The 20,452-nt window shown below is 39.0% G+C and overlaps 3 protein-coding genes across 3 annotated transcripts; 2 read left to right on the top strand and 1 right to left on the bottom strand.

The window, feature by feature from the left end:
* Nucleotides 1-814: 814 nt before the first annotated feature.
* Nucleotides 815-2,758, bottom strand: LOC110768399 (serine/threonine protein kinase 1). Its single transcript, XM_021972132.2, has one exon. The coding sequence runs from the start codon at nt 2,502-2,504 to the stop codon at nt 1,188-1,190; it is 1,317 nt and encodes a 438-aa protein (XP_021827824.1). The 5' UTR covers nt 2,505-2,758; the 3' UTR covers nt 815-1,187.
* A 10,304-nt stretch (nt 2,759-13,062) lies between these two features.
* On the top strand, nt 13,063-15,511 carry SAUR21 (ARM repeat superfamily protein). The gene has a single exon (XM_021972119.2). It carries the CDS (start codon nt 13,352-13,354, stop codon nt 15,407-15,409), a length of 2,058 nt encoding a protein of 685 aa, XP_021827811.2. The 5' UTR covers nt 13,063-13,351; the 3' UTR covers nt 15,410-15,511.
* A 1,961-nt stretch (nt 15,512-17,472) lies between these two features.
* Nucleotides 17,473-19,020, top strand: LOC110768409 (transcription repressor OFP4). Its single transcript, XM_021972140.2, has one exon. It carries the CDS (start codon nt 17,597-17,599, stop codon nt 18,923-18,925), a length of 1,329 nt encoding a protein of 442 aa, XP_021827832.1. The 5' UTR covers nt 17,473-17,596; the 3' UTR covers nt 18,926-19,020.
* Nucleotides 19,021-20,452: the final 1,432 nt, after the last annotated feature.

The following is a 20,452-nucleotide window of genomic DNA, read 5'->3' as shown; positions in this document are numbered from 1 at the left end:
ATAAACAAGGCTACCCGGAAAAAAGAAAAAAAAAACCCTAAGTACTATAAGTAATATAAGCTTAGAGATTCGTGTGTGGTGTGGTGTGAAATAGACTGGATTGGGTTGGATTTTAAACCCTAACCCCAAATTATAAACGTTAGCTCTTAATTTGATTGATTTCTCAAGTTTGAATTTCACGTGTTTGTGTAGCTAGAGTAGGTATAAGAATTGGAATAGGAAGCTTCCCATGAATTAATGAGATTTGAGTCTTGAGAAGAAAAGTGAAGCTATGTATCATGTATCCACACAATCCCACATCACATTGATGTTTAATTTAATGAGATGACATGTTATACATGAATGCCCACGTATTGCCTTTTGGGTTGCCGATGGGACTCTCGTGGATATTGGTAGGGAAAAGGGATAGATTGATGGATGATATTCAATTTATGAGGAAAAGAGATAGACTTTCACGCAACAACTATCTGATTTTCTTTACGTTCATCAACCAAATGAACTTACATTATAAATTTGTAGAAAAACTCGTTGAATCTTCTTAATATATAATCTGCCCAAAAAGGAAAGATAATCTGGCCTGTCCCACTACTTAATATATATAGTATCTTCCAAATTAAACTAACCAGATAATTTTGACATATGAGTTCATGTACTTAACCATTGTAGGAAAAGATAAAAAAGTAAAGTTTAGCTCTAATACAACATTTTTCTGTCCTTATCTTTTTCGCCTTTTTATGATACTCCGTACCACCGACCATTGGATTGAGTTGGGAACTGAGTGCGCCAGTCTGCCACAGAATAGTACAAGAACATATAATATAACCTTTGCATCCTAAATTTTAATCACTTTATTTATTTAAACAAAAAATACATAAAGAAAATCATATATACACAACAATATCAGTGAGGAACATTTTTTTTTTTCCTTGGGTTAAGAATATGTAGGACTTTTTTTCTTCCTTTTTTTCCTTATTTTTTTGTTGGGTCAAGAAGATGAGGAACTTCCCTATGTCTCTTTTGAGACTTGAAATTCCGGGAAAAAACAAATTACAAAAGAACCCGGACACTGGCATTTTACTGTTCCTCTATTTTTCTCCGACAATGTATCATCCAATTATAATGTACCTCAAATATTATATTATGGACGCACGCCCCATATTCCCGAGCTTGTTCTCTTCTGGGTGCTTTTAATTACCGGCGACGTCCTCTTCCGGTCGGTATATCAAACAGCTGAGCTGCGGCCTCAGCTTATCTTTCCATATTCGCTGGCTACATTCACTTTCTCTTTGCCTCAAATTCAACTCAACCACCACCAGCTTTTCCGTTAGCCGGTAAATCCCAATCATCACCACGAAATTACCATTCTCGCCCGCCAATTTCGCACCCCAACTCTTCTTTTCCATGACCGCCACGTTCTCCGCCTTCGCTATCTCCTCCACTTTCTCGATTATCGTCTCCGGCGTCTCCGCCGATACGAACCGCTCCCCGCAGTCCGAGATTTCGGACTTGCTGAACAAACCGGAGATATCAAACCCGGACGAGAATGAGATCAAATCGAAAGCGTTCAACGACGTGTCGTTGTCCCCGTCTCTCAAGTCCTTCAACTCGAAGTCCTCGAAGTGAAACTTGATCTCCTCGTATCCTTTCCCGAACCAAGGGTCCTTCAGAATCTCATCTACGGTGATCCTCGTCTCGGGGTTCGTGTCCAGAAGGCGAGAAATCAGTCTTCTCAGATCGGGTGACGTCCATCTTGGGAACCGAAAATCGCCCTTATAAATCTTCCGATACATCACCATGAGATTCTGGTCGTTGAACGGCAAATAACCCGAGTTCAAAACGAACAAGATGATGCCGCATGACCAGATATCCACCTTCGCACCTTCGTATCCTTTCTTCGCGAGAACTTCGGGAGCCACGTAGGCAGGGGTCCCGCATAGCGTGTGGAGCAGCCCATCGGGTCGGACCTGCTCCGTCACGGCGCTGAGCCCGAAGTCCGAAACCTTCAAATTCCAGTTCTCGTCCAGCAGCAAATTCTCGGGCTTCAAGTCGCGGTGAAATACTCCGCGGGAATGGCAATATCCGACGGCAGAGATCAGCTGCTGGAAATACCGGCGGCTGAGATCTTCGCTGAACCGGCCCTTGGAGATTTTGGCGAAGAGCTCGCCACCTTTGGCGAACTCCATAATGAAGTAGATCTTAGTTTTTGTGGCTAACACCTCGTACAGCTTAACGATGTGGGGGTGGCGCAGCCGGCGCATGATAGAGATTTCCCGCTTAACGTGCGCCGTAAACCCGCCCTTGAGCACCTTCTGCTTGCTCACGGCCTTGATGGCCACACTCTGCCCCGTGTCCACGTTCCGCGCGTGGTACACCTTCGCGAATGCGCCGTGCCCGAGGAGCCTTCCGAGCTCGTACTTACCGAACAAGTTCACTTCGGTCGGAGGGGAGGAGGATGACTCACCGGAGTCGTCGCCGGCTCCGGCGACTACCTCGATCTCCGGCATCGATCCCAAATCGAGCGAGGCCCTAAGAGAAAATCTCAACTCCTCGCATTACTGAAATCGAGGAATCTTTGGCGTTTGGAGGGCAGGCCTCTAAAATCTCAACAACGTTTCGTTTGGATTCGAAACGGATCGGCGGTTGAAGAAAGCAATTGGATTGCTGCTTTGAGGGAGAGAGAGAGGGAGAGGCGAAAAGTGTGTTTTTGAATGTGAAGCTGAAATAATTGAACAGGTAATTCTCTCTGGCATCGAGTCTTTGGAAGCTATTTAAAGTGGCTGGTGGTTCCATTTTACCAGGCAACGCCACGTTGTATCTCTTATTCAGGTCTGATGTGGCAACCACTTGTGACCACCCACGTGTCCAGGTTTTTTTTTTTGGCGACAACTTCTTCTTTGTACTGCTATTTGAGGTCGGGTCGGGCTTCTTACGGTGCTTCCGGGTGGTTTCTTGTTTGATTTCTGATTTGTTGCGTGAATCAGAGAGTCGTCGCGATTTATCCAACGGCGAAAAATTCAAGAGTGTATCCCGCCCAGCTTTACGGAAAGTATCAAACTATTCGTTTTTTGCTTGGTATCGTAAAGGAACAAAAAAAAGAATAATAATTAGAAATAGATATTCAGGTGTAGATGTAGTAACCAAAAAAACGAAAAACGAAATAAATATTAAGGTTTACAGATAAGTTTTACCATTTCCTCCAACAACCAAAAAAACACTATCCTTATTTCACTGGAATTAAATTACTTTTCATTCCTACAATTTCTTATGAGTTTAATTCTAATTTTTATAGTTTAGCCTTAATTCTATTTTAATCTTTGTAACTTTGTTAAAATCTGATTTATTTATTTTTTCTTATTAATTTGTTCGTGTTCAAATTTGGCAGCTAGAAAACTATAAAACCATGTCTTTTCAGTTCTTAAACTACATTGAATACATGATAATGGTTCAACTTTTATTTTTCCTCTTTTTTCGAATTAAAAAATGTGAATTTAAGTGAACTTGTACTAGTTATGATATCAAAAGACTAATGTAGCCAAAGAAGTCGTGTAAAAAATAAAAAATAAAAAAAGGGAGGTTTTTCAGTATTTGTTGGTAATTAACTCACTCGGTTTTGTTGAATATTTTCAACAAACAAAAAAGGCTGCAAGAAGAAGTCGTGAGGATTTCCTTTTTTAACAAATAAAAGTCTTAAGGGTTTCCTATTTTAACAAATATTCACTTCTTTAACAAATCTCATCTCATCGCATTCGCATATCAAATAATTCAAACCCTATGCGGTGTTGGCTTCATTAAGTGGTCGCTTTCTCAATCCCAACAAAATTCGTGGAAGACGTATGCATTAAGTATTTTCAAGCAGTGGCCTTAATATGCATCCCTGATTAATTTCATATTCCTTGCGTTGAAAGATATATGACTTTATATTCTTTATGCATTATCTCTTTTTTGATATGGGTGTGTGTGAGAGAGAGCGCGACAAATCTTTAAACACCACAACTAGTTTATAGAGAATTATTCTATATGTAAAGACTTGTAGCTTAAGTGGTTAAGAGTATTAGATTTAGAGCATCCACAATGGGCTTTCTAAACCACCTCCTTCCGAAAATAACTTTTATATGTTTTTAGCTATATTTTAACTTAAAAATAGAGAGCATGATTGTGAATGCTCTTAGACATTGTATTGTCTTGAACCACTTATTGTGGTCTTCTAATCATATGAGTATTGAGAATTTGTGTCGATTAGGAGCTTAGTTGCAGCCTATTCTTTTAGTCATTGTCTAAGTGTGTTATTAGTGCAATACCAAGAAATTTAATGTTGATTAGGGTTTTATTAATCTAATGCAATAAGGACTGCTTGTGAGTTTTTTTATGGACAAAACTCTTAGGTAGATTCATATAAATACAAGTGCCACTTCTCAAACAATAACGCGACCTACATTAGAATGAGTGTGTGAGGAATCAAATTGAAGAGAACAAGCTCTTGTACATTAATTCTTGATGTTTCAACAAAGACCAAAAGGTATGTGTTCTATTATATATATATATATATATATATATATATATATATATATATATATATATGTGCGGTCGATATGGTTTACAAAGAACAATTACTGATGCACCCGATGTCACATATTAGAATCCTCCTATATAGTATCGCTTGTATAAAATAAATAAATAAACAAGATTATCCCATCTAATTGAGAAGATTAATTCATATATATGATGCCCGAGTTAAAATGTAGGGCCAATTCCCAGGTTGATTTCATTATCACCTTTCACTGATTACATGTGAAAAGGTTGGGATGTGAAAGCCTTGAAGGCTGCAGTATGCAGTGGGTCCATCCATGGCCATGGATGATAAATATTTGTTAGTTGCCATGTGAAGTGGGTAAAATTGAGTGGACCAGAGCAGGAAATGAAGGGTTAGTTGGGTGAGGCTGTGATTTGAATGAATGGTAGCTGGCTATAGCTATAGCTTCAATCTCACTGCTTCATACTCCACTTTAATGAGTTGGCTCTCTGATTCTGGTCTGGCCCCATATATATTTGATTCATCCGGTTTATAATTCAAGGCTTGCCCTCAACGTGCAACACACCATACTGTACGTTCAACTGCACTTGCACAGAGAGGAGAATATGATCCATATATTTATTTGCAGAGCAAACTATATATATATATATATATATAAGTGAATTGTACTTTTTCTTACTTTGTCATAAAGTGATCGATTCTAGTCAAATTAAGGAAAAGTATTTTCCTTAATACAAATGGAAATGGTTAAAGGCAATAACTTGCTCTTTTACTCTCGTGTGTCTTTGTCAATTGAGAAGACAAAAATAGCACATATCACATTGGCGTCGCTCTGTTAAATTATTGGTACATTCTAAAAAGAATCTCAGCGATCATCTCTTTTGCCCTAAAAATTCATTTGGCTGAGCAAGGAAACAACTGGGAAACAGAAGCATATGATCATGTGGCCCCATCTATAGGCTCTACTGGTTGTCGATATTAGAACAAAAGAGAACCATATATGATCATGTGGCAGTTTCTTTCTTGCATCAACTGTTAAAGAAAGAAGATCCATTTGAATTCAAGGATGCATCATCCATCATGCATATTGCCTAATGCTCGATCACAATTAATTTATATTTTTCTGATATATATATGTCATCATCGATCTGAATTATTGAGGTTCAAACTAGTTGGGGCCGGGAATATCCTCATGAGCCAGCCATGCCCCTCACGCATCACAAAATTATAAATTGAATTTGAATCTATCCAAAACAAAATTATTGATATATAAATTGAAGAATATTATTGGGGCTTCACGTGATGCTCTTCCACCCCTGCTACAATTATATTTCGTATTATCTATATATATATCTCATGCAATATATATTCCTAATATTGTTTATTGCTTATCCGACACTACTAGTCTATGAGATTGTCTTCTTGGTTCATAATTCCCAACAGATGTTATCAATCAAATACATTTTTGTCGAGGAATTATAGTGTTTTAATCCATGTAGTTTGGTATTCATCGCAATTTAAGGATGCATCAAATAGATCTAAGAGAAAAATCCGACAAATTATAGAGACAAAAGTGACTTCCTTCCCTAAAACTTATCATATCTTATTAATCCTCGGGGCTACAAGAACCATATGCATAGACAGAACATGTTATATGATGTGATGTAATGCTGAGTGTGGTTTCGTTGTCATTGATGTGAACCAAAGAGAGCTCAGAGGAACAATTTCAAAGGCAATTAATTGCCTAAAATGTGAGACTTTGACATCAGAATATGAATGGCAAAGATGGAGCTGCTGTGAATTTTCTACTTTCGTTTTTCACGTTCTCGTAACATGCCAAAAGAGAAGGGGTCATCAGAAATTTATTCATCATGTGGTGTTTAACATTCATCAGCAACAAAGTTACGCGGCAAATCGGTCCAAGGTTATATTATGTTGGTCCCTTTTTACCAGTGACGTATTTCAAGCCGTGTTATATATCCTTATCTGTTTTTTTCCTCGCAAACTTGGTTTGGCGTGTTTGAAGTGTTCCCCTACAAGTTTTGAAGGGTGGCTTGAAGCAACTTTTCTTATATATTAATATTATATGGATTGATTTCGACCAAAGAAAAAATATATGGATTGATTGCACGTTTAAAATTGGCTCGTTTTGCGATGAGTTTTTTGACCTTTAAAAAAGCTACCAGTTACTGCGGCATATGCAAATGCAATGATTGCCATAAGATTGAACAGTATGTGTAAAGTCTGCTCATTGTTCTATGAACATTTTGGGGTTCCTTTTTTGTTTCATATATATATATTAATTATCACAGTTAAATTAAAGCAACATAAGTAAATGATTAACATAATATAAAAATGAGGGTTTTGTTTGTTGAACATTTGTGATGTTATAATAGTTCAACTGACATGCAATAATTGAAAGAGATTAGTGGGCATTTGCATGCCATTTTCTTCAAATACCTAAATTGTTAGGTGGTGAGTGGGGCCCGTGTGAATATTATTAGCCACGTGTTTAATCGGTAGACTAGTAAAATGCTTAGATTTTATGTGCAATCAAGGAAGAATGTGGGTGTTGTCTTCTAATTTGGAGGATTAAGGTGGATTATTCATATGATATTGATGTCTAAAACTTATTCCCACTATTCTTGTTGAAAATGGTGGAATTAGGAGGGATAAGTTTTAGGCATGAACCTCTTATGAATAGTCTATCAAAATCCTCAAGTTAGAAAATAACACCCATACTATTCCTTGATTGCATATGAAATTCAAGTATTTTACTAGTCCAATCTAATCTCCCTATCAAACATAATCTTAATGTAGGACTATTTATCAACAGTCCCCTTCTTCATATGAATATTCCTTTTAGAAAATTTGGCATAAGTCCAATTATGAGGAGATATTTTGGGTGCAATCCATGTAGAAATTGTTGTTGATCCAAGTCCTTTGACTTTTGCGCCACATAAGATTACATGCCTTTTTCAATTTATTGATATTTACTTTTATTTATTTATTATTTTTTGTTCCAGTTATGCACCTAAAACATAAATAAGGTAAATTATGAATTCATAAAACTGGTAAGTTATTGATTTGTAGGATATTAATTATCATATTTGATTTGAATTTAATTGCAAATCTATTTATTGAATTCTGAAATTTTCCCAAGGTATACCGACATCAAAATTTGTAATAAGAGTTTATAAAAACTTCATACCTTAACAATAGGTAAGGTACCTATGCATACACCTCGTATGCAGTATGCAGGTAATTAAACTCATAAATTACCTCTGGTTCAGGTAATTAAATTCATAAATGACCTCTAGTCTAGGTAGTTCTACCCTCTAGCCCAGCTAATCGAACTCATATAATATCTTGGTATGGATCTTTAAACTCAACTGAGATAAAAATCCATACAAAATTTCTTTGGAATTTTTTTTAAAAAAAAACACTATTACATGAAAGACATGTACGTATGTATATAAATATAAAGCTCCAGAAAAAACTGTTTAAGAAAACTCAAGAAAAAAGCACTTACCTGTAAGGTAGGTACATATATACCTGTATGTATAAACATGATTTACCTGTATGTCAGGTACATAATTTAATGTGGGTGCTTGTCTGATTGATTGGTATAATATGTGAGTCTTTACTTTTTATTGATTAAATTGTATTTTATCCATGGTCTTAAATATCGGAGGTATCGGAAGTATCGGAAGTCAAAAAACACGGAAATATCGCAGGAAATATCGGGATATTATCGGTATCGGAAAAAATTGAATAAAAACTACGGAAATTGTAAGAAAAACTTGGAAATTTTTATTGAAACTTTGTAGGATGTTTATTTAGTCAATTATCTATTAGTTTATCACAAAAAATTGGAAGGAAATGCATTGCATGATGGATTTAATTGATTTAAGTTGATTATATAGCGAGCTGGCAAACACCGTAAGTGTAGAAATATGTAGTAATTAATGAAAGAAGATTAAACACACCATAATCATTTATATATAATGAATTACTACAATATTTTACACTTTATACATTGCATGGTAAGATACATGAGTGACTTAGTACCACATAGAGTTCCTATGAGGTTCAAAATTTTCACTATCTTCATCATCTCTATGTGTAGAGTAAGTATATTTTGAAGAGTAGTCATCAAATGATAAATCCCCAAAATAGTTTTCCATGTAATTGTTAACATGCCACCCATATGGATCCGAGATTGGTTGACGTTGTCCATAAGCAAAATCATTTGAAGATTGAGTCTCGGATTCTTTCCATGTGTCACTTGATTCCATCCCAACAGGAATGGGATATGAAGGGTAGGGAAATGGTTGGTTATGAGTATAACCAGAGTTACTACTTCCTACTCCAACAGAGTCCGAAGTTATAGATAACGAGTCATCTTCTTGACTTGACAATGTCCCCTCGCCTCTTTCTCTACGAGTATAGTTCTTCCCTATGGCACCAATTCCTGGTCCTGCCCGCCTACTGCCATGGTAGGGTAAGTAAAAGCAGGTGAGTGGTTGAATGGTAGGGTAAGTAATGTAAGTTGAAAAAACGTTGGTGAGTTTTATATTTTATCCATTTTGTAAACCAAGCCAGGAATCCAAAGCTAAGTTTTATATTTTATCCATTTTGTAAAAGCATGTGAGCATTCTGTCGGCTAGACATGCTTTGTTTATTAGCTCAATGAGCTACTTTTGTATTACTCTAGGAGACATGCTTTCCGTAGAGTACCCAAATCAGTTCAATGAGCTACTTCAGTTCTCTCCATTTTTTGAGTTTCATATCGGGATATTATCGATAATATCTCGATATATTGACCAAATCATTCATAAAAGTGTTGAAAATATCTTTCCGATATTATCGGGATAATATCGGGATAATATCGATATATTGACGATAACTATATGGTTAGTTGTTAAAATATCGGACCCCCAAAAATCAGATATTATCGGGATAATATCGGGGATATTATCGATATTTAAGACCATGATTTTATCTATATATTAGGAATATTATCAAGGAAAAAAATTCAAAATTCAAAATTTGAAATTCAATTACAAGGAAATAATGCATTAAATTTAGATTTTCAATGTGTTTTCCTTATTTACCGTAAAGGGTAAAATCGACACAACAAAAAAGTAAGAAATGTCAAAGGACCTACATCTATAAAACAAAAAACGTGAGGACTAGACCCAATGACAGCTAATCGTTTTGGACCTAGATCTAAAAAACCCTATTCCTTTTAGGCGGTCAATGGTCATACACATGCATGCAAAATTAGGCTATTTTTAGAGTGACCATAAAAAAATTCTTAAAATTCTTATACTTGGTCTATGTTAAGATGGTGGCTCTAATATCACAATTTGAAGTGTTCTTGCTTAAAAGCTTCAACTGTTAGGCTGAGCAGCAGCCAATGTAGAACTGCATAATGCTCAGCACATGAAGCCAATTCAACTCTGTTGTTGTTTCTTCTTTTATTTTAATCTTTTATAGTTGTCAAGGCTTTCAAGTTGTGATTTGTTTGCAAGAATTTTGACTATGCTATAGTTAGTGCTTCAAATATATATATATATATATATATATATATATATATATATATTTGAAGAAGAAGTTAAGTTAGATCTCAGATTTGGAGTAGTGGGCTTGTGGCATTAATAAACAGAGACATTGACAAATTGAAATGGCAAATATTTTGCAGCTTCTGTGTAATAAAAAACCCGAAAGGGCAACTATCCCAAAAAGAGTGATCATTAGCAACCCAAACTTATCCAATCCCAAGCCCAACTAGCAATCCAACTTATCCAATCCCAATGGGTTGTGAAAATTTCCAAACATGAACATTTTGGATTGGGTTTGAAACCAACTGAGACACAAACAAGCAGAAATACATGCTCCCCAAAATGAGAAATTATGGATGGTAAGTTCTTGATCAATCAGAAACACAAGTAGGAAGTAGCTCCCTTGAAGTTTGAACTGACTCACGCTCATGCATATACATGAACCAAATGTTTGAGAAACTTTGTTTTTTCCATGCCAGCAGACTGATTGGTGTCATTGATCTGATCGATACCCAATTTTTTTTAAAAAGAAGAAATTTGATGCTCTTGTTGAAGCAAAGTCTTTATCAGACTTGATTTGTTTTGGCCTGATATCAGCAACAACTATGGGTCTAATTGAAAATTAACTTATTAAGTGCCTACAATATTACATCAATCAAATACAGCTGGCCCTCGCAACACTTGGCAATGTCTTGTTCTGTCGATGGCTTCAAAGCTGATATTGGGGAGCGGCCTAACAATTGGATTAACGTACACTTATTTATGCGGCTACTTCACTTATTTATTGTTAAACTAGGAATTCCGAGTCTCTACATTTAGTATCCGTATATTTACCCGCATTTTATAAAATCTAAACCACTTAAATAATCTAACATCTTAGCATATAACACATCATCAATATTTAAGTTAAGTGTTTTTTTTTCTTTTCCCAAACTGATGTTAACGTAGTTAAGGTGCTTGGGATTCTTCATCCGATGAAAAGAAATCATCATTTGCAGAGTATTGAGTGTTCTTCACAAACACCACTGCTTCCACGGTTTTCTTCACTGCTTGTTCTTCACGGTAATCTTGAAGATGCTTCACATACTTCACAAGTCAATCTGCAAACCTTTGAACTTCAAAAATTCACAAACACCTTAAACACCAAAAATCACTAAAATTCACAACACAATCAGAGAAAGCAAAAGAGCAAGCTTTTCTCAATAATAAAATAGAATTAGTTAATTCAATATGAAGATCAACTACAAACATAAATAACTCAACAACCCAACAATGTTATCGCATCTCCAAAGGACTGAAGCCCTTGATCTATAGTGAAGAGTAACTATGGAAAAAAAAAACCCTCAAGCAGGTTAGCTTTAACATTAACATCACTTCTATAAAAAAAAACATGAAACTTAAAATTGATGATGTGTCATATGTTAAGTGGTTAGATTATTTGAGTGGCTTAGATTTCACGAAATGCGGGTAAATGCACGGATCTTAAAAGTAGAGGCTCGGAATTCCTAAACTAGATAGCCCATAACCATAAGACAAAATGCTCACCACCACAGCAACACATATGATTTTATTTGATTTAGGTGATAATGAGGGTTTATGATGAGGAGGTCGGTAATAATTATTCGATGAATGAAAATATTTAAGTTTAATTGTTTCTCTATATTATTGGACGGCTGGATTGAACTCCTCAATATGTCCCCTCAATATAGCCTCTTTGTTATAGAAGCTCTCTCGTAATTTAATACTTCAATCTGAAGCTCGTCTAGCTAGTTTTCTTGGCGTGTCCTTCAATCATGAAAGTGGTTGGGAACCAACCATAAAATATAGCCTATTAAGTAACCTAATCATGTATTACTTTATTAACTAATTGATAATCTTATAGCATTAGCATATGATGCCGGAAACAGAGTACGTGGTGTATATATGTGAAAAAGATGAACGTAGATCGAAAGGTCCCATTCTATGCACATTTGGCCCCAAAATGTGTTTGCGCGTATTCTCGTTTGACCTCGACATGTTAAGCCTGTTGGCAGCTCCCTATTGGCAGTTCCATATAAAAAAAAGAAACATGATTTCTACTGGAGGCTTGCTTTTGGGAATAATTTTTTCACCTTTTGGTTGATAACGACAAGAGCTTCAATATATATATATATATATAGATATGTAACAGATGTCACCATCTGCAGCTTGCTAGCTATCTTGAGCTGTTCTTGCATTATCAAATTCTGGAAAAAGAACCTTAAAAATAAAAGTGAAAATCATGGGTGAGTAATTATAGAAAAAGCAAAGCAAACAATCAATTCATTTTAATTAATATATCTTGGTGGGACGGACTTGAAACTTGATAAGGGTCAGAATGATTCGGATATGAAGTAATCATTCACTCTGCTGTTCTGTGTTAAGCAACCCAACCCATTTGACGTTTGGGACAAGGAAAACGCTGTGCCAAGCCAACCGATTTCTTACTTATATTATCTTCATAAATAACAAGGAGTGGGCAAATGAAATGATGCCATTATTGTTATTCTTCTTTATTCTGGTTTTTGATTGGCCGAGGGCATGTGGGTGACGATGAAAGCAAAGTCCATTAACAACTCTCCACCTACCATGTAGCCTTCCAAATGCTTAACAGTTCATCTTTCTTTCTATTTCATTTCTTTAATTAATATCGAGTTTAAGTTCAAGAACTAATGAAACGAATCAGCTGCAGTGCCGGCGGTAGTTAAAACAAAATCATCTCATCAATTGGGTTTGATTTGCGTGGACTCAATCCAACGCCTCTTATTGCCTTAATAATATCTTTTAACCGAGAAACATGAGCGCTCGAACTTGTGCGCAAGAGAACCAAGACACAAGACAACCCTAATGAGTTGACATAATCACCTTTTTTTTTAAAAAAAATCACATCTTTGTTGTTGATAATTATAATATACTCTCAACAGTGGAAAGCCCTGCCTGCCTGCCTACCCTTTCAATATCATGCCAACTCCATGCTTATCGCTTTCCTTCCAATACAAAACAATGCCACCAAAACAGTCAAAAACCACGTCCCTGACCCAAACCCTCTCCTTCTTTCTTTCCTCCTTTCCTTCCCAATGAATTTCTTTTGCATATAAAAATACGAAAACAACCCAACTCAATTTCCCCTTTTCCTTCTTCAAACAATTAAAAGCAAACCAAAATCCCATTTTCTTGCCAATTTCATTCTTTCATATACATTTTTTTTCTTTTGATATTTGCTTCATTGCTAATTATGGCCATATACCCACAAGCATTCCCGCCTAGAAAACGCCGGCCGTCGGCGGGGGCGTTCATGTCGCCGAAGCTCTCCGATCAAAGCCTCCTCCGCTCTCTCCTCTCCATCTGCCAAGAAATCTCCTCCCTCGAGCCTTTCCGCTTCCTTCTCCGACGAACCTCCCTCTCCATGATCCGCAAGACCAATCTTCTCTCCATGCTCTTCGAAGACCTCGTCCGAAACTCCACCGCCGCCTTCTCTCCCTCCGCCTTGCTCTGCTTCCAGGAGCTCTACATCCTGCTGCAGAGGATCCAAACCCTGATCGAAGACTCATCCCACGGAAGCAAGATGTGGCTTCTGATCCAGACCGAGTCCCTCGCCAACTGCTTCCACGAGTTCACCCTCGACCTGTCCACCTTGCTCGATATTCTCCCCATCAAGGAGCTCCGATTAAACGACGACGTAGAGGAGGTCGTTTCTCTGCTCCGAAACCAGTGCTCGCGGAGCACGACGAAATCGTTCGTGGATCCCCTAGACGACGACCTCAGGCGCGAGGTCTGCACCATGCTCGATCGCCTCAAGAGCGAGATCGTCCCCGACCATTCCAGGCTCTCCGAGATTTTCATCCGATTAGGGATCGGCAGCTCTGCGAGCTGCACAGAGGAGTTAGAGAGTCTTCAAGACGAGTTTCAGAACCAAACAGAGGAGAAATCCAAATCGCAGCTCATTGCTCTCGTCGGGCTCGTCCGCTACGCCAAGTGCGTTCTTTTCGGAGCCTCCACTCCTGCATCCGATTTGATCCGACGAAAATCGGCGTCGGAGCTGGGTTTCCCGGTGGATTTCCGGTGCCCGATCAGTTTGGAGCTAATGCGGGACCCCGTCGCCGTGGCGACAGGTCAGACGTACGACCGAGAGTCGATAAAGCTATGGATCGAATCAGGTCACAACACGTGTCCCAAAACAGGTCAAACCCTGGCCCACACTGACCTCATCCCTAACCGCGCATTGAAAAATCTTATCGCCATGTGGTGCCGGGAGCAAAGAATCCCTTTCGAAACCGCGGAGAATAGTAAGGGACTGGTCAACGCCGTCAAAAAGAACAAGGCGGCTCTCGAAGCCACCAGAATGATGGCGTCGTTTTTGGTTAACATGCTTTCGGTTTCTCAGTCCATGGAGGCTGCAAACGGCGTCGTCTACGAGCTGCGCAGTTTGGCCAAGACGGACTCCGATTGCCGCGCCTGCATCGCCGAAGCCGGAGCTATCCCATTGCTTGTACGGTACTTAAGCTCGGACGTCGGCGGGGCCCAACCTAACCTCCAGGTAAACGCCGTGACGGCGATTCTCAACCTTTCCATTTTGGAAGCGAACAAGACCCGGATTATGGAGACGGACGGAGCTCTTAACGGCGTCATCGAGGTGCTGCGTTCGGGCGCCACGTGGGAGGCGAAGGGGAACGCGGCGGCTACGATATTCAGCTTATCGGGTGTGCACGGGTACAGGAAGAGACTGGGGAGGAAGACACGTGTCATCAAGGGGTTGTTGGAGTTGGCGAAAGAAGGGCCCGAGCATGGGTGTTTTAGAAGGGACGCGATGGTGGCCATATTGAATTTGGCGGGAGAGAGAGAGGCGCTGGCGAGGATGGTGGAAGGCGGGGTGGTGGAGATGGTCGTACAAGTGATGGAGGGGCTACCGGAGGAGGCGGTGACCGTGTTGGAAGCTGTGGTGAGAAGCGGCGGGATGTTGGCAATCGCAGCGGCATATGGTGCGATTAGGAAATTGGGGTGTTTGTTGAGAGAAGGGTCGGAGAGGGCGCGGGAGAGTGCGGCGGCGACACTTGTGACGATATGTCGAAAAGGGGGCTCGGAGATGGTGGCTGAATTGGCTTCCATGCCGGGGATTGAGAGGGTAATATGGGAATTGATGGGGGTGGGGACGGTGAGGGCGAGGCGGAAAGCGGCGTCGTTGTTGAGGATTCTGAGGAGATGGGCTGCGGGTTTGGATAGTGAGGTGGCGGATGAAGGGTATTCACAAGTTGTGAGTTCATCAATAACAGCAACGACAACTGTTGCAGGCTAAGCTAATTAGAGTTTGGTGTTACTAGAGATTTTTGGTTGAATGAAGTTGTAAATGTTTCTTTGTTTTGTTCGAGGATAGATGAAAAATCTCATTCATTCTTTATATCTTAATCTTGATATCCATTCTTTTGTTTGTTTACATTATTTCTTCTTCATATTAAATGGAGTGTAGGTAGTGGGGATGGATGAACTACATGACTAGCTGATCACCAAGGAAATATATAACCATCTTCTGCATTTGTTTTGCCATTCAGTCCGTCTATTATTTATTTATTTATTTATTTATTTATTTATTGCCAGGAACGTCAATGAGAGGGCCAAAGTCTAAAAAACTTGTTTGCCTCAAACGAGCCCAAGTCTATGCTCGAAACTTTTGGAATTGGGCAAGTCCAGCAGCATCCCGTTTGCCTCATATTTATGCCTTCATCGCTTCATCACTCCATCTTCCCACCAAATCCAGCTCTGCGCTGGCTGCATTTAATTTTGGACCAAAGACTAGGCTGTCTACTAACCCGTACTGGCATATTGCATGAGCCGGACAAACATTCCCATAGCAAAACCTTCTCTGAAAAAGACACATACGGTAGAATACGACCCTAATCTAATCTCGAAATACATAAATTCGTCCCATACATACAGATACAGTATGATTGATGATGGTACATCCAACTTTGAGGATAGCGTTTAAAATAAGACAAATAATCCTTAGAGTTCAATTCTTTGTCCTCCTCCTCCTCCTCCTCCCACATGCAAACAATTGTCATAAACTACTACATATCCCTTAAGCAGCACGGAAGTTTCAGTTGGTCCCCCACTCTCCCTTCTCTCCCTTCTCTCCCTTCTCTCCTTCTCTAGAGATTGAAACACACACATAGACGCTGGTGGTTTTGGGCCTGTTCCTTTCAGAGCAGTCAGCAGAAGGGGACCAATTGACCAAAAACCCCATGCCATTGTGTGCCCACTGTTGGCTTGGCTTGACAAACTGTCGGTCTATTATGCAATTACCCGAGCCAAGCCAAGAAGCAAGCTCAACGTGAACGTCCTCCGCTCTGCGCCTCTTTAACTTTTATGTTTTTGTTTGGGCATGCGTTTCTGGTTTCTTTTGTACCATTCTTTGACTCATTTTCTTTCTTTCAATAATAATAACCAGTAAGTTTGTAGCATTTGAGTTTGCTGTTACTTGGGTTGGGTTGAAATTCTTATTTGGGTTGGACTTGCAATTGAAGAATTTGTTACACCCAAGAAGCCCGAGGAAGGAAACAACAAATTAAAGCACCAAACAAGAAAAGCAAGGCAGAAAAATGCCGATGGGACGCTCATAATGCTGAGTCACAAGGCAAAACCTGCACAATACAAAGGCTTTTCTCTATAGCTTTCTGTCTTTTTCTTCTTTAGAAAATCTAATCTCCCTTTGATAGACAAAATATATATATATATATATATAAAAGTTGGAAACACACACTAGTGCTTGTGGGTGGCAATGCAATGTGTTTGCTTATGGTCTCAAGTCTGGAGCTGAAATGAATGGCAAATCTGAGAGTTTCCCAAAGGCCAAAGACTTGTTGTACTGGTTATTTTTAACCTAGAAGCTGCCCTTTAGTTTTAACCCAAAGGCCAAGGAAATATCAAACTGGGTCCCCCTGTGGTTAGGGTCCCTCTGTAGTTTAGGGCCCCAGGCTACCCTGCATGTAAGCCACTTTGAGAAAACTGTTGTGATTTGGAAAAAATATGAAAGACCCTGATAAGCCGTAGTACGATAAGAAAGAACCCCCTAGTCACGATAAATAAACACCCTCACCAATATACAGAGACACACAGAGGCTTTAAAATAGAGGGAACCATTTACAGGAAGTTGTTAAGCAAGTAAACAAATTAGTCATCACTGATAACTTAATAAGACAACACAGTTTTCTTTATGGTTAGGTGATTAGGCGTGACAACCAGGAGGATTACCATTTTACCACCTGCCTCCCATTGGACCCCATTTTACAATCCTTTTGTGGACCCCATTCCCCTTACCCTCCAAATTCCAAAAGCCTCCCCCTTTATTTATCTTCAATAAGCTAACTCCAAAAAGCAGAGTGAGAGAGAGTGAGTGAGTGCTAAAAAGACTTTTAAGTCATCTCTTTCTTTCTTTCTTTCTTTGTGTCTTTCACATACTACTGAGAGAAACTAGAGAGAGGTGGTGATGGGTAACCACAAGTTTAGATTATCAGATATGATGCCCAATGCCTGGTTTCACAAGCTCAAAGACATGAGCAAACCCAGAAAAAACCCCAACAGCCCTCATCACTCCAAGAAGAAAACACAACAACAGCAAAAATCAACATTTGCTTCAACTGCAAAATTTACAGAGCCATCAAAACCAAAGCAGCAGCTACCCCACCAATGTCTTCCAAGACAGTCTTACTACTTCACAAGGGAGCTTGCTAGCCCTGCCCCAGGTCACAGGTTCTGCAGCTCCTCCCCCACAAACCCAAAAGCCTCAGACACCAATTTCCCTGACCCACCACCCAAAAAACCATCCAAACAAAAACCCAAGAAGAGAATTACCAGCTTACCCTCTGATCCTCACCTTGTCACCTCCTCTGTTTCTGCCGGCTGTGGCTGCCGCGCCACCATTGAATCCGTTTGGACTAAATCTGATTCCCCACCAGAGCTCTGGTCTTCTTCAACCTTTGACAGCTCCCCAGAGCCAGAGTCTCATGATGAAGACGATGGTGAGCTTGAGCTTCATGAGCCTGAATTCAGGTGTGACCGTGTTCTTGCTACTGAGACTTTCGATGGGATGGTTTCAATGTCGAGTTCATGCGCTGCTTACGTTGCTGATTCTGAGGAAAAAGACGTCGTTATCGACGTGGATAAGGCATCTCTGAGTATGAAATTATCTGATGTGAAACTATCCGATATGGCTGATGATGGGTTGTATTCATTTTCTGAGCTTGAGCTTGCTCCAATTATAACCAAGCCACCGAAATTCAGTGAAATGGTGAGAGATGTGAAGAAGAAGAAAGAGACAAAAGAGCCAAGCAGATGCAGAAGAAGCTCAGCTAAATTTCAGGATAGAAATGCACACGGGTCTCTGTCTGTCAAGGTTGCGAAGGAAGAGAGCAAAAGCACAAAAACCATCAAAGAACAGAGGACAGCTAGCTCTGTTAGAAGAGTTTCATCAAATGCTACTTCTCCAGGAGTTAGGCTTCGGATGAATTCACCAAGAATTGCTAACAGGAAGATCAACCAGGCCAATCTCAGCCGTCGGAGTGTGTCATCAAACTCGAGCTCAAAGCGGAGGAGCCTCTCTGAAAGCTTTGCAATTATCAAGTCTTCATTTGACCCTCAGAGGGATTTCAGGGAGTCAATGGTGGAGATGATTATGGAGAACAACATCAAGGCATCAAAGGACTTGGAAGATCTTCTTGCATGCTATCTCTCTTTGAACTCAGATGAATATCACGAGCTCATCATCAAGGTCTTCAAGCAAATCTGGTTTGATCTCACTGACCTCAGGTCCAAGTAATTGCAAGTTTCCAAGAACTGAAACTGTATATTATTAGTCTTTTTCTTGGTTATTTGTTCTGTTTTTAATAAACTTTCTTACTACATTTTAGCGCAGTTGACTGTCAAAAGTTTCAATCTTTGAAGATAACCAGGTTATCAAAATGCAGTCTTTAATTGCAAGTAGAAATTTAAGACAGTAAAAGTTTCAATCTTTGAAGACATAACATAGGTTTTTATCCATGTTATGCTTTTGTGTTTTATATGGAGAAACCAAGAGGGCATACATTTTGGTTTCTGAATTTGAGCATTTCATGGACCCTCAAACTAATTTGGGTATGATATACACATAAATTGATTGTTGGAGGACCCCATCTGCCATTGAACAAACACTGACAGCTTCTCTTATCCAACCTGTGTTTTTTCCCAACAAAAGAAGATACACTTTAAGGACAAAATTCATGCTTTGAAGTCTTTTTTCCCCCCCTAAATTGAATGGTCTCTCTGGCAGTATGTTCTTCAGCTTTCAGACCCTGCCACTCTCAATTCTGGCAAAGCCCTTTGTTCAGTAGCTTCAGAGATGACTGAAGAGCCGTACATGATTTAAAAATAAGACAAAGTTCATAAAACACTGAAAAGCTGGGAAGTGAGAATTCAAATCCTATTGCTAGAGGCCTAGACCATGCCTATAATAAAAACTATTGCAGTGTGAATTTTCAAAAGTAAAAGTGATGACTTCGAAGATTTCAAAAGCAATGTAACCTTTTCAAACCCTTGGATTTTGGATGCAGGGCATGCAATTTATTTTATGAAAAAGAAAATCATTCGGCCTACCAAAGAGGATTTGTTCTGTTTGGTTTGGTTTATTTATATATATACATATGACAGACGAATGATTCAGATTGATTGGCTTCGTAAAAGAAAACAAAGTAATTGGTAATTGGTGAGCTTCCTTTTGTATATGAATTTTTTTGTGATTTGGGCCTGCGCTTTTGTTGGTAATGACTTGTTTTCTGTGGCAGTAACAGTTCTAACCAATAAATGAAAAGAAAGCACCAAGCTTTTGTAGTGTCTTTCTGGGACATGGAGTTTCAAGCCTTACACACTTAGGCTTAGCATGAGAAAAAAGTAAAGAAAAGAAAAGTAGAACATTATCTTAATCGCATTTCTTATTCTTTCAAGTCCCTAACTTTGCGGTTTCAATTTATTTCTGTAAGATTCTAAGAAAACTTAATTTGCTTCTTCTCCATTGACTTTCTGTAGAGATTAGTTTTACTTGCAAGCAACCTTGCTTAATTATCACTAATCTCCACCTACAAAACATGTCCATACGCATTGCAATATTAGGTTGCACTATTGTTTGCTTTAGCTCACATATAAACCCGTTTAACAACCAAGAAAATGGGAATTAGTAGCTAACCAACTCTGTGTTAAGAGCTAAATGAGCTCTATAATGACTTCTTTTGGGGTTTTGTTAACATCAAAACTTGAATGTGAGACAAACAGTGTATATATAACAACATTTTAATTATTGGGGTACGGTAAGAAT

The sequence above is a fragment of the Prunus avium genome, chromosome 6 (genome assembly GCF_965620075.1).
Source record: "Prunus avium chromosome 6, drPruAviu1.hap1.1, whole genome shotgun sequence".
NCBI classification, from domain to species: Eukaryota; Viridiplantae; Streptophyta; class Magnoliopsida; order Rosales; family Rosaceae; genus Prunus; species Prunus avium.
The sequence above is the reverse complement of the archived record's forward strand: the minus strand, read 5'-3'. Positions and strand labels throughout refer to the sequence as shown.